At 37.7% G+C, this 16,032-nt stretch overlaps 2 protein-coding genes across 2 annotated transcripts; one reads left to right on the top strand and one right to left on the bottom strand.

Annotated features, from left to right (window-relative positions):
- Nucleotides 1-657: 657 nt before the first annotated feature.
- LOC121479790 (glycogenin-1-like) lies at nucleotides 658-10,804 on the bottom strand. Its single transcript, XM_041735590.1, is given in 3 exon segments — nucleotides 658-1,954; nucleotides 1,957-2,444; nucleotides 10,731-10,804. Coding segments are annotated over 3 exon segments (1,152 nt in total). The 3' UTR covers nucleotides 658-1,364.
- An 879-nt stretch (nucleotides 10,805-11,683) lies between these two features.
- On the top strand, nucleotides 11,684-12,595 carry LOC121479789 (olfactory receptor 8S1-like). Its single transcript, XM_041735589.1, has one exon. The coding sequence runs from the start codon at nucleotides 11,684-11,686 to the stop codon at nucleotides 12,593-12,595; it is 912 nt and encodes a 303-aa protein (XP_041591523.1).
- Nucleotides 12,596-16,032: the final 3,437 nt, after the last annotated feature.

Below are 16,032 nucleotides of genomic sequence, written 5' to 3'. Positions count from 1 at the left end.
GATTTACCCCAAAGATTCAGATGCAATGAAATGCCGGGACACCTGCACCCCGATGTTTCTAGCAGCAATGTCCACAATAGCCAAACTGTGGAAGGAGCTTCGTTGTCCATTGAAAGATGAATGGATAAAGAAGATGTGGTCTGTGTATACAATGGTGTATTACTCAGACATTAGAAATGACAAATACCCAGCATTTGCTTCAACGTGGAAAGAACTGGAGGGTATTATGCTGAGTGAAGTAAGTTAATCGGAGAAGGACAAACATTATATGGTTTCATTCATTTGGGGAATATAAAAAACAGTGAAAGGGAATAAAGGGGAAAGGAGAAAAAATGAGTGGGAAATATCAGAAAGGGAGACAGAACATGAGAGACTCCTAAGTCTGGGAAACAAACAAGGGGTAGTGGAAGGGGAGGTGAGCGGGGGGATGGGATGACTGGGTGACAGGCACTGAGGGGAACACTTGGTGGAATTAGCACCATTCCGTTATGGTGTTATGGGGTGTTATGCTATATGTTGGCAAATCAAACTCCAATAAAAAAATATACCAAAAAAATTAAAACATGTTAGGAGATGAAATAAATTTGTGAAATGGTAAGCCAATCAAACAGTTTTTAATTCAGTATTTCTCATGTGTTTCTATATCTTTTTTTTTTCTTTTTTTTTTTTTATGGCAACAAGTCTTTATTTTCATACAAGGTGCCCCGGCAGGTGACCATCAGAGAACACACTACTGTTTACAGATACACAGAACCGAACAAGAGCGTGTTAGCATGCGGCCTTACTGTACACATGGAACACTGGTGAACGGTTTCAGACACTGCAATTAGGAAACAGAATGGGCCAACGCCACCTGTCGAGAGGTTCACGGATCACTCAGCAGTGCCGCGGGCGGTCTTTACCTGAAAGCAGAATCACGATCACTCTGGCAGTCTCTGAGCAACTCTAAAACGCAAGTCTAGTGAGAGGTACGACAAACAAGCAAGCGAGAGATACCCTGTCCCATCGGAGGGAGGCTGATTCAGGGCCTGCACTGGCACGTTTCTCCGCGGCAATGTAGCCGTTTTAATAGCCTGGGTTCCCATACCACATTTGTTGGCCATCAGCAAAAGTAAGAATTTCCGACACATGAGCTGAATAAGCCTAGGATTAAAAAGCAGAACACTGTCCACGTAACAGAGCTGCTGCTACTTTGCGACTTCTGCCCAGTTCTCACCTGTTGTCCTGCAAAATCCCCTCATCTGATGAATTTTAGCAAAGCTTCTAGCAACTGTAACAGACCTTTCCTAACCCAGCTCTAGATGCTAAGTATCAGAAACAAGTGCCCGTGAAGTGGATGTGTTCATGGGAGAATGGCAGTGTTTCTACTGGAGGTAAGTGTCAAGTTTCCTCTTGATATTGTCAAAGGAATCTGCTCCCATGTAATCAGCCTGGCCCTGTTCCCACCGCTCCTTCCGTTCTTCTGAGGACACAAAAGGTTGTGCCGCAGCCGGGGTCTCCCCAACGGACAGATGCGATATGGCTCCCGAGACGCCTTCCACATTTAAGTATGAGTGGGTGTCTTTGACAAGGCCAAATTGTTGAAGCAGAGGTAAAATGTTGGTGGTGAAGATGTCCCACCACAGGTTGAGAAACTCTGGATGAGTCATGGTGGGATCATGAGACTCACTTTTGACACATTTTGTTTTAGGATCATATGTATAATTCCATGGCTTGATTCGTCCCAGGAAATGCACAACTTTGGCATTTGCACCAAATGCTTTAAATGCTGGGAGGTAGGAGTATATAGAAATGCTGCTTAGGTTATAAATAAATGGCAGGTGTTTTCTGATATCTGTTGTTGCCCAGCTGCTAAAAAATGTGTTCAGTAAACCCTGGTTCCCACCATCAAAACTGCCTTGCTCAGAAGCAAGGTGCAATAGCTGACTGTACCTTTCAGCTGAAGGCTGATAAAGACTCCAGAATTGAGGCAGTCAGGTCACCCTGGGTCTGGTGCCGCCGACAATTCTTCTCTCTCAAAAAGATCATCGGTATTTGCTAGGACCAGAGTATCTGCATCCATGAACACACATTTTGAATACTGCGTAAGTGACCAGCAATGCAGTTTAGTCAACGTGATGCCCAACTCAGGCCTCTTCATTAAGGTTAGATGAGCAGAATCGCCACTGTCCAAGACGTCTACTGTGATGACTTCATCAAAGACTGTTTCTAAAACTTTTCTCATGGAGTCTGAGACCTGCGGGGTGGCAAGCATGGCCAGCTTCCTGGTGGTCCTGTGCTGTTTCAGAGACGAGCCCAGGACCAAGGCTCCTTTGGCGTAGGCATCGTTTGTGGTCAGTGTCACAAAGGCCTGATCTGTCTGCGGGGCCGCCGCAGCCGCAGTCCGGGGCCGGGAGCGCGGGGGGAGCGCGGCCGGAGCCCAGGCCGCCCCTGTGTTTCTATATCTTAAGGTGAATTTCCAAATTGCAGTGTCTCAAAGGACTGATATTCTCAACACATCTAATGAAATAGTTCTGTGTTGGTCAATTGGTGGTGGAATTGATGATGTGGGTAAGGAGTAAGGGTGAGAAGAGTGATGACAGAAAAAACAAATTTTGGCCACCTCAGATTTGTCATTAATAAAATAAATAATATTGAGGATCCCTGGGTGGCTCAGCGGTTTAGTGCCTGCCTTTGGCCCAGGGCACAATCCTGGAGTCCCGGGATCAAGTTCCGCGTTGGGCTCCTGGCATGCAGCCTGCTTCTCCCTACTCCTGTGTCTCTGCCTCTCTCTCTCTCTATGCCTATCATAAATAAATAAATAAATAAATAAATAAATAAATAAATAAATAAATCTTTAAAAATAAATAAATCTTTTTAAAAAATAATATTTTAAAATGTGAGTTAGTGTTGAAAAGAGTACTTGGCTGTAGTAGTCAGGAAGTACAGAGAAAAGTACAGAGGACTAGTATCACTACTCAAGATGGCTTTTTAAATTTTATTTTGAAAAAGTACAGTGTAGCGGTATAGGCTTTATATTAGGTCAAAATGGCATTCCAGATTTAAGTTCTGAAGCTCTCCACTGCTCCAAACAAATACGAATGCAGTGATTTTTATCTATTTGACTCACTAATCTACCCCCTGTAGTAAGAACAGTGCATAGCAGATAGTAAACATTCAATAAATGTATGTTTAATGAATTTGCAGAAATAATTGTATCATTTTTCAGTTTCTCTATTAGTATAGAAGTTGTTAAGAAATTTCCTCATATGGGGACGCCTGGGTGGCTCAGCGGTGGAGCACCTGCCTTCGGCCCAGGGCGTGACCCCGGGGTCCCGGGATCAAGTCCGGCATGGAGCTCCCTGCAGCGAGCCTGCTTTTCCTTCTGCCTGTGTCTCTGCCTCTTTCTGTAACTCTCACGAATAAATAAATAAAATCTAAAAAAAAGAAAAAAGAAAGAAAGAAATTTCTTCAAATTGAACTATAATTGCATTCTTGCAAAAAATAGCATTAGGTCTTGGATTATCACTTATTAATATCATGATGTATTTTCTTTGCTAATGTTTTACTTAGGATGTTTTACATCAATTCTAGTTAGTCTTTTTTTCCCTTTGGCTGTTTCATGGAGCTTTGGTATTAATGTTATATTTCCTTTATAAAAAGAACTTCGAAGTTTTCTTCTTTTTCTGTTTCATGGAACAACTTCTACAGTATTAGGACTATCATTTCTTTGAAGGTTTGATAGAAATCACAATGAAATATCCTTTGCTTATTGCTTTCAGCAATGGGAGAGTAGGAGAGAGCATTGGGGAGAGGGATCTTTAACTACTTTTTTCTTATATTTTATGATAACTAGTTGGTTGTAGTTTCTGTTTCTTCTCTGTGGTTATTTATGCATTATTATTTCCTATTTCAGTGATTTTTTCCTCCCTCTTTTTTATTGAGTAATTTAATTTCTTCATAAGACAAATTATTAGATTTATGAAATCAGATGCTTCTTCTTATTAATTTATTTCCGCTTGGCTCTTTATTGGCTCTTTATTTTGTTGGCTATTTAAGTAGTTTTTAAGCTGAATGCTTTATTTTTGTTCTGTATTTATCATTAAGATAAATGAGGCTATGGATTTTTCTTCCTATTCCTGTTTGATATTCCACCATAATTGATATCTTGTACTTTTCAAAACATTTGCTAGATATTATCAAATTTTGGTTTTGAATCCCTTTTTTCTATAAGAGATATTCCAGATGGCAAGGATGGTTTACAAGTTTGTAATTAATTTGTGGTTTTATTGAATTTAATAAAATATTATCTATATTTTTTTTTACTTGTGAAAATGTATTAAGATTTTCTTTCTAGCCAAATAAAATTAAAAGTACATTTAAAAATATTCTATGAGGGGCACCTGGGTGGCTCAGTGGTTGAGCATCTGCCTTCAGCTCAGGACGTGGTCCTGGAGTACCTGGATCCAGTCCTACGTGGCTCCCTTTGAGGAGCCTTCTCCTTCTGCCTGTCTCTGCCTCTCTGTGTGTCTCATGAATAAATAAATAAAATCTTTAAAAAATAAAAAGTAAAAATATCCTATGAATTATAGAATTATAGGTATATAACTAAATTTTATTGCTAAGATCATCTACATTCTCATTTTTTTTTCTTCTGGGTCTAGGATGAATTGAAGAGTTGAATTAAAGCCTCTTTTATTAATTTGGTTCAGTATACCTCTGGCTTTTCTGATTATTTTGGAAGCTAATGGTTTTTATTTTGAAATAGAGCTACTCACAATTATCAGTTCTTTATCATGAAGAATAGTCAATGTAATTATAAAACACTTTTTTGACATGAGTGATATTTTTACCAATAGTTAAACTTTATCTATTACTAAGATCTTAACAATGTGCCTTCTGTTTGTTTCTATTTATCTGATATAACTTTATCTATTCTTGGTTTTCATTTTGAAATAATTCTAATTATGTTTGTTTCTTGTCTATACTATATTTAATTTTGGCTTATAACTTAACACATTTTAATTTTAATTTTAATAAATGATTTTTATTGTTTGCACTTATTGATATGATAAATATGGTTAAAATTATTTAGCATGTTATATATAAATATATGAATATATATAAATAAATATTATACATGTGTTTATGTAATTGTTTATCTCCAAAGCCAACATTATGCTAATGGCCTAATACTAAGAACATTTCCATGAATGAGAAAGGGGAGTCCTTTATAATCACTACTTTGTAAATACATTTATATGTATATATATCGCATTAAATATTCATGGAATATCTCTAGAGGCATTAGCGAATACAATGAAAAAAGAAAAGAAATGAAGAATAAAAACTGAAAAGAAGGTAACATTAGGATTTTTGCAAAGTTTATGATTGTTTACCTGGAAAATCTGGGAGATTTATACTCAGAACTGTTAAAAATGATAAGAGAATTTACAAAGTGACTGGATATAAAAAGATAGATCAATAGTCTTTATATCTTCAGATAACAACCAATTAGAAGCATAATGAAAGAATTTAACATTACAGTAGCAATGAAAAAATGTAAAATACCTAGGAATAAACTTAAGCAAAATTGGCAAGAACTTTCAGAAGAAACTTTAAGATTCTATCAAGGAACCAAAAAGAAGATTTAAACAAATTAAAGGCATATCCTATTATTGAATGGTAGAACTCAGTAGACCACAGATTTCATATCTATCTAGAAAGCCTATGGATTTAATGTGGTCTCAATAAAAATAGCAACAAGCTTCTTTTAGAATCGAATTATTTCTTTCTAGGGAAAAATAAAAAAGCAAGAATTATCAGCAGATTTCCAAGAAAAAGGTGCAGTGGGGGATTAATTCTTCAGGATATGAAAACGTATTCTAAGGATTCAATAATTCAAACATACATGAATATACAGAATAGCCCATAAATGAACCCATATGTATACAGACAACTTAGAATATGGAAAAGGTGTTAATTCAGATCAATAGGCTGAAGACGGATTATTCACTACATGGCACGGGATAACAGGGAGTTCAGTGTGAAAAATGAAACTGGATTCCTGTCTTATTACCAAAATAAATTCCTAGTGAATTCAAGAAAATTAATGAAACTACCAAAATGTAGAATTTCTAAATATGTTGCAAGTAAAATGTCTTTGTAAGTATGACCAAGATAGTTAAAACTACATAGTAAAAGATTAATAAATTGAACTATACCAAAATTTTTAAAGTTATTCAAAGAAGAAACTTTAAACAAATTAAAAAGACAACAAAAAACTAGGGAAAAATTGCAACTTATATCACTTAATTCTCTAAAATATGATGAGTGGCGATGAATCAACGAAAAAAAGTCAACTAACCAGTATAAAACTGGACAAATTGCATGAACAGAGAGTTCACCAAAAAAGAAAATATATAGGCTCTTAAACCTATGAAAATATGTGTAAATTCACTTAAAATGGAGATAAATGCAAAATAAAACTACAATGAGATTTTTTTTAACTATTAGCTTGGCAAAGATCAAAAGGTTTGATAAGGCACTGTTGGCAAAAGTATGGGGAATAGGCACTATTGTACAGTGCTCATGAATTTTAAATTCATACAGCTTTCATGAAGAGAAATCTGGAAATCTCTATCAAAAATGCTTTGATCAAGTATATCATTCCTAGGAATTAATCTTACCAATAATCTCACAAGTGTGCAAAAGGAAACATATACAAGAATAATCAGTATATTCCTCTATGCGGGCAAGGAGCTGTTTGTTCACTAATGTCTTCCTGAGCACCTTGGAAGAGTTCCTTGGCCATCATAGATGCTTAAGATATTTGGTGAATGAATGAAAGAATAATGAAATCTTGGCTATTGTGATCTATAAAGTACATGTTAAATAAATTATAGTAGTACTCCCATACAATAGACTATTAGACAGCCATTTAAAAATGGAGAAACTTTGACACCTGAAACTAATGTAACAATGAGTGTCAACTATACATCAATTTAAAAAAAAAAGTCAGTGTTCTGTGTGGAGAAAACATGATCCTCCATTAAGAGAATCCTAAAAACCACAGTCTTCAATGTGCTCATAAAATATTACCTCTGATATCTCTTTGAGAAACTGTTTTCATTTGAAAACATGAACTATGACCTTTGAGTCCTTAAATAAATAAAATAAAAATGAGGCAGCTCTGTATACATCAATATGGAATGGTCTTCAAAATAAATTGAGGGGGTGCCTGATTGAGTTGGTTAAGTGTCCTGCCTTCAGTTCAGAACAAGATCTCAGGGTCCTTGGAGATCTCAGGCCCTCATTGGCCTTCCTGCTCAGTGGGGATTCTGCTTCTCCCTCTCTCTCTTCCCCTCCTTGCCTTGTGCACTCGAGTTCTCCCTCTCAAATAAAAAAAATATTTTTAAAAATAAATTGATAATTAAAAAAAGATAGTTACAAAATGGCATAGACTATGCTATCATTTTTTTTGTGAAAATACTATATACACATATGTGGCTATACTCATAGACTATCTCAGGAAATTTGTACAAGTAAAATGGAAAACAGTTCTTGTATCTAAGAAAGGCATTAAATAATTGAGCAGTAGGGATTGCAGAAAAACTTACTTTTTGAACCATTGATATGTATTAAAGCATATTTTTAAATGTGGAATAACTAAAGATATATGCAAGCATGCAAAGGCTAAGGAAATTTATTGCCCATGATCTCTTGCTCAAAGACTATACTAAAAGAATTCTTAGGCTTTTTAACCTAGTAGTACTAAATTTAATATACCCATATCAAATTAATTTTTGTAAAGTGGTAGTTTATGTATTAATAAACATATAAGTAAATAATAAAACTATATTAATACTTCTAAGCCTTATATCCCTTAAAAAAGTGAATTGATATTTACATTTTTATGGTACATGTATGCAATGTAAGTACTTCTAGTCATCCATACCAGCCAGCATCCTACAGCTTATGAAAAAAGGTGTCCATCACTAATGGAAACTACTCTTCCTCCTGTCCTGAGCTTATCCTATTGAGGAAGAATTCCAGACTCCTTCCAAAATTAGGCTTGGATAAAGGGCTATTTTCATGATGGCTCAGAAAGAATAATCACTCCCTCTACCCAACTTTTTCTTAACCACGTGGAGTCCAGGTATTAGATGTCCAGTCAACTCTAGAAAATGTGACTAAAATGTGATGTTTCTTACATCTTAGTGTCACATTGGTTGTAGAAGTCACTGGCAACATGAAGGAAAAGGAATGGTGGATACAGAATCCAAAATGTTGTGGCATGAGAAGCTAAAAAGTTTGGCAGGTAATATAGTGAAGTTAGACTTTCAGTAAAAGTTACATGGGAGAAATAGAGTAATACAATGTAAAATCAGTTCACTCCCAGTTAAAAATGGGGTCAACTGGATACTTTTAAATATGAGAGATATTTTAATATGTTTATATCCTTAGTACAAATGAGTAACTCTTTTACTCAGTTGGTTGAGCAACTGACTCTTGATTTCGGCTCAGGTCATGATTTCAAAGTCCTGGGATTGAACTCCATTTTGGGCTCTGAACTCATCTTGGAGTAGGCTTGTCCCTCTGCCTCTACTCCTCCTCCTGCTTGTGTGTACTCTCTATATATATCTCAAATAAATAAATAAAATCTTTTAAAAAAGAGAAAGAAACTGATGATAAAAACAGATAATTGGCATAGTTGAAGGAGAAGGACCCAGAGGCCCAGGATGGAATGGGAGCTAAAATACACATACAGATGTTAGTCTTGGATTCAAGGCAGATACCTCTACTAAAGAAAGAGCAGAAAAATACATTCGTAAGTGAGAATCAAAAAAATGAAAGGGTTCCTGCCTCATGGCTCTAATTGCTCTTGCAAGGCCATTTGAGGATGTGATGGAAAAAAGATAACACATCCGAAGACAATAGTTTGGAGGAAATCCAAAAGAGAAAAGGGAACATTAGACTTTATAGGAGTATGTACGTGGTATTTGTGCATGTGCGCTAGCAGGCACATTCATGCCTCTGTATGCACATACTCATATAGCTGAGATTGAGAAACCCTAAACTGAGCTTTATTTATCAGATTCTGCATCATCCTTGTGCTCCTCCTGGAAATGTTTCTGTGTCCCTGCTTCCAAATTACAGCCAGCCCTTCAAAGTCAACACCAGATCTCAAATGACTCTGATACTGCCCCATGGGCAGTGAGCAGGTTCCCTAGGGTCTTTCCTCATGCTCCTTTCCTAGGGTTGTCTTGGCAAAGAGGTAGCCAAAGAGAATACGGCTGGAGAAATATAAGACTCCTAAAGACTGGTCAGGAGTTTTTCTCGGGACTCAGGTAGGTTACTACAGAAAGACTTAGCAAGGCCCAGAAAATCCCAATGCAGAGAATACCAGCCCTTTAGGTGTTAGCTAGAACTGACCCCACAGAGGTTATAAAATTGACTTTGCCCAAGGCCTACCCAGAGCACTGTCCCCTCCCACTTGCCCAACTGTGTGAAGGAGTAAGCAATCTGGCTCAGAACCCCAAACAGGAGCCAGATTTAGAATAATTCAGCTCAGCAATAGGGGTAAAAATGGTCCACTTTTCATGTGTTTGCATAACTAGGAGTCATTCTGATCCAGATCCCTCATGGTATTGAAAAAGAAGTAAAATCAAGCAAAAGAGAAATATCTTGCCTAAAGTAAGTAAGTAGACCAATTTTTTACCCTGGGTGTAAAATCTTATGAGATGTTGGTCTATGTGCACTTCCGTCCATCTGGGTTCTCCCTGTCTCCTCCATTCATGTCTGTGGTCCCTGGCACTAAAACAACTTTCTTTTGCCATGGAGGAGCTATCGGGAGGGCATTCAGATGGAGAACTGCAGAACATTCTCTCAAATGTATGCCATGGCAGGAGTAAAGGAAACAGAAGGAGTCCTCATTCCCTCTTGCCTGACTTTTACTAACAGTTCCAAGATCTTAAGTCTTTTGGGATAGCAAGAGATCATTCCTTGTCTCCAAACAAGAATAATCAGCAGAGAGGACTGTCTGGGAGTTCAATCTCTTAGAAAGTTTCAGAGGTGGGTTTTCCCCAACAGTGCCTTTGCTATTATTGTCAGAACTGGGAATGAGAAGAGAAGTTTTCTTGATCTGAAAAGGCAATGCCACTAACCACAAATATTCCCAAAGAAGGGCAAGGCTCACCCATTTCTTCCTGTCCCCCATTTTAGTAGTTCCTTTCCTTAGAAGAGTTCCTTCAGAAATTTGTCATCAACCACCAAAAAGCCTTTTAAAATAAATTCATGTCAACCACATGAGACAGATATAATTAATTGTTCCATTTTAAAGATGTGAAAAGTTGTCCTTCAGAAGGGTTAACTGAGTGGCTCAAGCACTCAGTTCTTAGGTCCAGCTTTTTAATTTTAACCACGGTGCTATATTTAAGACACAGCTATATAGTCCTCTAAGCGGACCTTAAATGACTCGAAAACTATGTCATCCCTCTGCTGGCTGTGTTGTGGTGGAAAGAGCAGTGAACTGAGAGCAGAGCATTCTGTTTAATTCTTGGATGTTCTGCTGATAAGCTGTGTGATGCAGAGCAAGTCACCTTGTTTCTGTGGGCCTTTATCTCCCCGCTGTGAGATGCCATGAGAACCTCCTGGGCTTGAGGACAGAGCAAGCTTTCCTGAGGCATGTCCACTCATTCCCACAAATATTTCTCCAGCTTTGCCAGTATGGGCTTGGAGAGATAGAGTACCCTTGAAGGATCTTGAAATGTTTGGAAAGCCTCGTGCAACCTCTACTAGCATTTTCGAAGTCCCCTTTCCACATCTTCATCCAAAACCCAGACCATCTACAATAAGATGGTGAGTTCTGTAGTTCTTGGCTTTACCACCCAAACCTAAATATAAAGACTTGCAACTAAATGTTTGTTTTCTGAAAGTTTCATTTGAAGCATCCTGTTTATTCATTTTCATAAATACACTTTTAAGGATCAAAGCATGTAATTTGATTTAGGTTCCAAAGATGTTTGCCATATTCACTGACAGAATTAATGAGATAAGTTGGGGAGGGCCTAGGAGCAGAAACCTTGAAAGTTACTGTTATTAGTTGCCTAGGGCTGATATAACAAAGTACCAGTCAATGACTTAAGACAATAGAAATTTATTATCTTACAGTTGTAGAGGTTGTTAGTCTGAAATCACTTACCTCTGAAACTTGTAAGGAAGAACAGTTCCTTGCCTCTTACTAGCTTATGGTGGTGCCTGTCAATCATTGGCATTCCCTGGCTTGCAACTGCATCACTCCAATCTCTGCCTGTGTTGTCACATGGCTGTCTTCTCTCTGTGTGTCTGTTTTTCTCTGGTGCTCCACACCAGTCATATTGGATTAAGGGCCCACCTTATTCCAGTTTGAGATAATCTTGACTTACCACATCTGCAATTCTCCTACTTCCAAGTAAGGTCACATTGTGAGGTACTGGGGGTTAAGGACTTCCAACATATTTTTGGAGAGGAGGGGATAAAATTCAACCCATTAGCAGTCACAACTGGAAATATTCAACTTGTTTACCTTTTCTATTTTAAACTGAAAGGAGTATTCCTGAGAAGTTTTAGGGTTTGGGAATGATATTCTGATTACTAGAAACCATTCAGATTTTATAATACTGTTGATTTGATTTCTTTCTAGGGATGGAATTTATAAACAACCATGAACAACTTCACTTTCTTCACTGAGTTCATCCTCCTTGGGCTGTCTGCTGACAGCCACGTCCAGACTCTGCTCTTTGTGCTGTTTCTGGGAATTTACCTCTTTACTCTGATGGGGAATCTGGTGATGATCCTCGTGATCAGGGGGGATTCTCACCTCCATATCCCCATGTATTTTTTCCTTGGACACCTGTCCTTCCTAGATATCTGCTTCTCCTCAGTTACTATGCCCAAAATGCTGCAGAACTTCCTGTCTGAGAAGAAAAGCATCTCGGTCTGGGGCTGCATCACCCAGAGTTTCTTTTTTCTTCTCTCTGGGTGTGCTGAAGCCAGTCTTCTCTCTGCCATGGCCTATGACCGCTATGCTGCTGTCTGCTACCCTCTGCTCTATACCATGGTCATGAACAGATCCCTTTGCATAGTAATGGTTAGTGCAGCATGGGTGATGGGGTTTCTGAACTCACTGGTGAATAATCTTTTCATCCACAAGTTACATTTTTGTGGGTCCAATGTCATCTCCCACTTCTGCTGCGAGCTACCCTCACTCTTCCCTCTGTCATGTACTGATCCCACTGCCAACAAATTCCTTCTGTCAGGGTCCAGTGCATTTCTGGGACTGCTGACACTTCCCCTGATCCTCTTCTCTTACTCCAGAATCATTTCTGCCATTCTGAACATCCGCTCCTCTGAGGGCCAAGCCAAAGCCTTCTCCACCTGCTCCTCCCACCTCACCGTGGTACTCTTGTTCTATGGGACAGCTCTATTCAGGTACATCAGCCCTGCCTCAGGCTCGGTGTTGGAGCGAGTGGTCTCCATTCAGTACAGTGTGATCACATCTTTGGTGAACCCCCTCATCTACAGTCTCAAGAACCAAGAGGTGAAGGCAGCTCTGCAGAGGCTGCTGAGGCAATGAACGTGCTCCTCAGATAAGGGATTATCTGTGTGGTGTTGTCAGAGAATGGGGTGGAGAGATCTTCAGAAATACCTTGAGAGGCTAAAAGACATTTGAGGCCAGTGGTTCCAACCACTAATCTGCTGAATCAACAGTAGAGCTCAACAATCTTTTTTTTTTTTTTTTAAGATTTTATTTATTTATTCATGAGAGACACAGAGAGAGAGGCAGAGAGAGCAGCAGGCTCCATTAAGGGAGCCTGATGTGGGACTCGATCCTGGGTCGCGTTAAACCCCTGAGCCACCAGACCAGGGCTGCCCAACAATCTATGTTTTAATTAGCCAGGTGAGTGTGAGAAGTATGAGAAAAAATGTTGTGGGACAACTAATGTTTGAGAAAACTATCTTTGGTGAAAGATAAAATATTAACATCTCAAAATGAAGAATCTCTTTTAAATGAGAGAGTTGGAACATTTGATTGTGTTCACACCCTCTGCAAGACTGTAAAAGAGAAAAATTTTAAAAACCTACATTATTTTATTTTACTTTTTAAAAGATTTTATTTACTTATTTGACAGAGAACATAAGCAGGGGGAGTAGAAGCAGAGGGAGAGTGAGAAGCAGGTTCCAATGCAGGGTTTGATCCCAGGACCCAGGGATCATGACCTGAGCTGAGGCAGATGCTTAACCAACTAAGCCACCCAGGTGCCCCAAACCTATATTATTTTAAGACATTGGAAAGAGGGAAAGTGTTGGACCTTCTACTGAAGGCAGACCAGCCCATTTCTTCCACCAACATTTGGAAGTTAAAAGAAGCTAGCACAGCATAACACCAAGGGACAGATGTTCCAGAACAGTGACTCACAAACACTTCCTTCACCTCACCTGAGAGCACCTGAGGCCATCAAATAGCCAGTGTGCCTGGGTAGTGGTCACTAGTTTGTCCTAGAGAGTGAAGACAGCCTGAGGCTAAGATAGAAGAAACAAACGAGATGAGCTAGCACTTCTGTGCAAGTGCTTCACTGAGCACCTCTGCTTCCTGACTTGGTTGCCTGGGCCATGCTGTCAGGTCTGGGGGCTGAGTTCTTGCTTCTATATATTTTGTCACAACACTACCTTTTTCATATTCTTCCTAGAGGTGTAAAGCCCCTCTCAATGTTTATTTTTACCTTTCAATTAAGAAATAGAGCATTCCCAGAGCCTTAGAAGCTCCACCCCATCATCTCACTCTTTTCTTCTCCCCAGAGGTAACTACTGTCCTGAATTGTACAGTTCTCATTCCCTTGCTTTTATTTAAAATTTACCACTTATTTATGACCCCTAAATAAGATTTTTTTAGTTTTGCCTGTTCTTGAAAGTTTTATGAGTAGAATCATACTGTAAGTTTTTTCTGTGCTTTTTTTCATTTAACATTATTTATTCTTATGTTTTTAGGTATGTCTTTGTAAGCAGCATTTGGCTGCATTTTGATTATTTTATCCAGTCTGAAAATTATTTTAAGAGAAGAGTTTAATCAACAATTATAGTAATTGCTGATATGTTTACATCCATTTCTACGTTTCCCACTTCTATAACTTCCTTTTATTTCTCTCTTTTTTCCTTTATATTTTTCCTTCTATTTTTCTATTTTTTGATGGCTAGCCTATTTATTTATTTATTTATTTATTTATTTATTTATTATTTATAAAAGATTTTATTTATTCATGAGAAACACAGAGAGAAAGAGAGACAGAGACACAGGCAGAGGGAGAAGCAGGCTCCCCACAGGGAACCTGATGTGGGACCACTCCTGGGTCTCCAGGGTCCCGACCTGGGCCGGAGGCAGCGCTAAACCGCTGAGCCACCCGGGCTTCCCCTATTTTTCTTTTTTAAAAATCATAATAACTTTACTTAACAAAGTCTATAGTTAGTATCTTCATCCTCTTCCAAACAATATAAATATCATAAAATAAGCGACAACATCCCAAATTTATATGCCACTTAAATCCAGTATTTTAGTTCTTCCCTTTCCCACACAAATTAGACATTATCATTACTATTTTATTTAATCAATCAGTTTTTATTTAGATGTATCCATATATTTGTCATATCTTGGTTCACCATGTCTTTTATAAAAATAATATGGTTGTTATTTATATAGTATTTACAATATGCTGAAGAAACTTGATTTATGGAAAGTGTATTTATGAAGGTACAATTACAGACAAAACACAAAATTATATATAGCATCATAATGATATTTCACAACTTATAGGACAAATACAGGAGATCTTAAATGTTTCATATTTTTCCTATACATTCAATAGATCACTATACCTTACTAAATTAAAAAAAAACCTTTATATTACAGTATAAAATTAGAAGTTATTTATATCAATATTGCCTACGCATACCAAAAAAAATTTATAATAGAATTACCAACTACAAATACTGACTTTTCTAATGAAATTTGTCATTAATTTTAGGATTGTTTTATTAAACCATAACACTTGGGATCTTTTATTAAACCATAATATTTGGGATCTGTATGTATCTTTTATAGAAGGGACTGAAAACATTTTGCAAATTCTGAATATCATTTTGGGTATCAGTGACAAATGACAGATTAATAATTGATTCCTATGGCAGTACCCACCAGTCCACTTGCACTCAAAACCTTAATGAAATGCAGACAAGCTATTATAACTTTCTGTATCTCAGTCTTCCATTAGTGATCATTTTATCCTGTCCGAATTTGATCCTTTAGAATTTTTTGTAGTCTGTTAGTGATGAATTGTTTTTGTTTGCCTGAAAATTACTTTATTTTTTGAAAGGTAGTTTTTCTGGCCATGAAATTCTAGGTTGTAGCCTGAGTTAAGTTCTGTTCTCATAGAAAGAATATATACTTCTTTCTATCTGTTATCTTTGAGTCAGCCCCACTTTAAATTAAATTCTCTGCTTGAGGTATTTCAGACCACACACACAGACAGCATTAATTCAGACTTCACACTTGCCTGAGCACCAGCTGTGGTTATAAATTTGCAGGAAATAGCCCTTTCCCTCTTTACTCAACTCCAATGTCAAAAGGGCTAATTTTCTCATGATCCCCATCCCCATGGTAGATTATTTCTTATTTATGCTTACACTGAGATTGTACCACCTTATTTCTAACAATTATATAATTCTTGTTATGTACCAGGCATTCTAAGAACTTTATGTATATTAACTAGTACAATGCTCTGAACAACACTGTGAGATAGATATTATTTTCCTCATTTTACAGACTTAGAAACTGATGCACAGAGAGGAAAAATGACTCTCCCAAAGTCAGTGGGAGAGCTGGTATTTAAACCCAGGTAGTTTGGGTACAGAGTCCATGCTAACTCTGCCAGGCTGTGCTGCTTCTGGGATTTATTCCCATGAATGTGTATCAAAATCACTATTGAAGTTCTCTTATCAGAATTATTTTTATTAGGATTC

Source organism: Vulpes lagopus, chromosome 21 (assembly GCF_018345385.1).
Source record: "Vulpes lagopus strain Blue_001 chromosome 21, ASM1834538v1, whole genome shotgun sequence".
Taxonomy (NCBI): domain Eukaryota; kingdom Metazoa; phylum Chordata; class Mammalia; order Carnivora; family Canidae; genus Vulpes; species Vulpes lagopus.
Note: the sequence above shows the minus strand (reverse complement) of the source record. Positions and strands in the feature narration are given on the sequence as shown.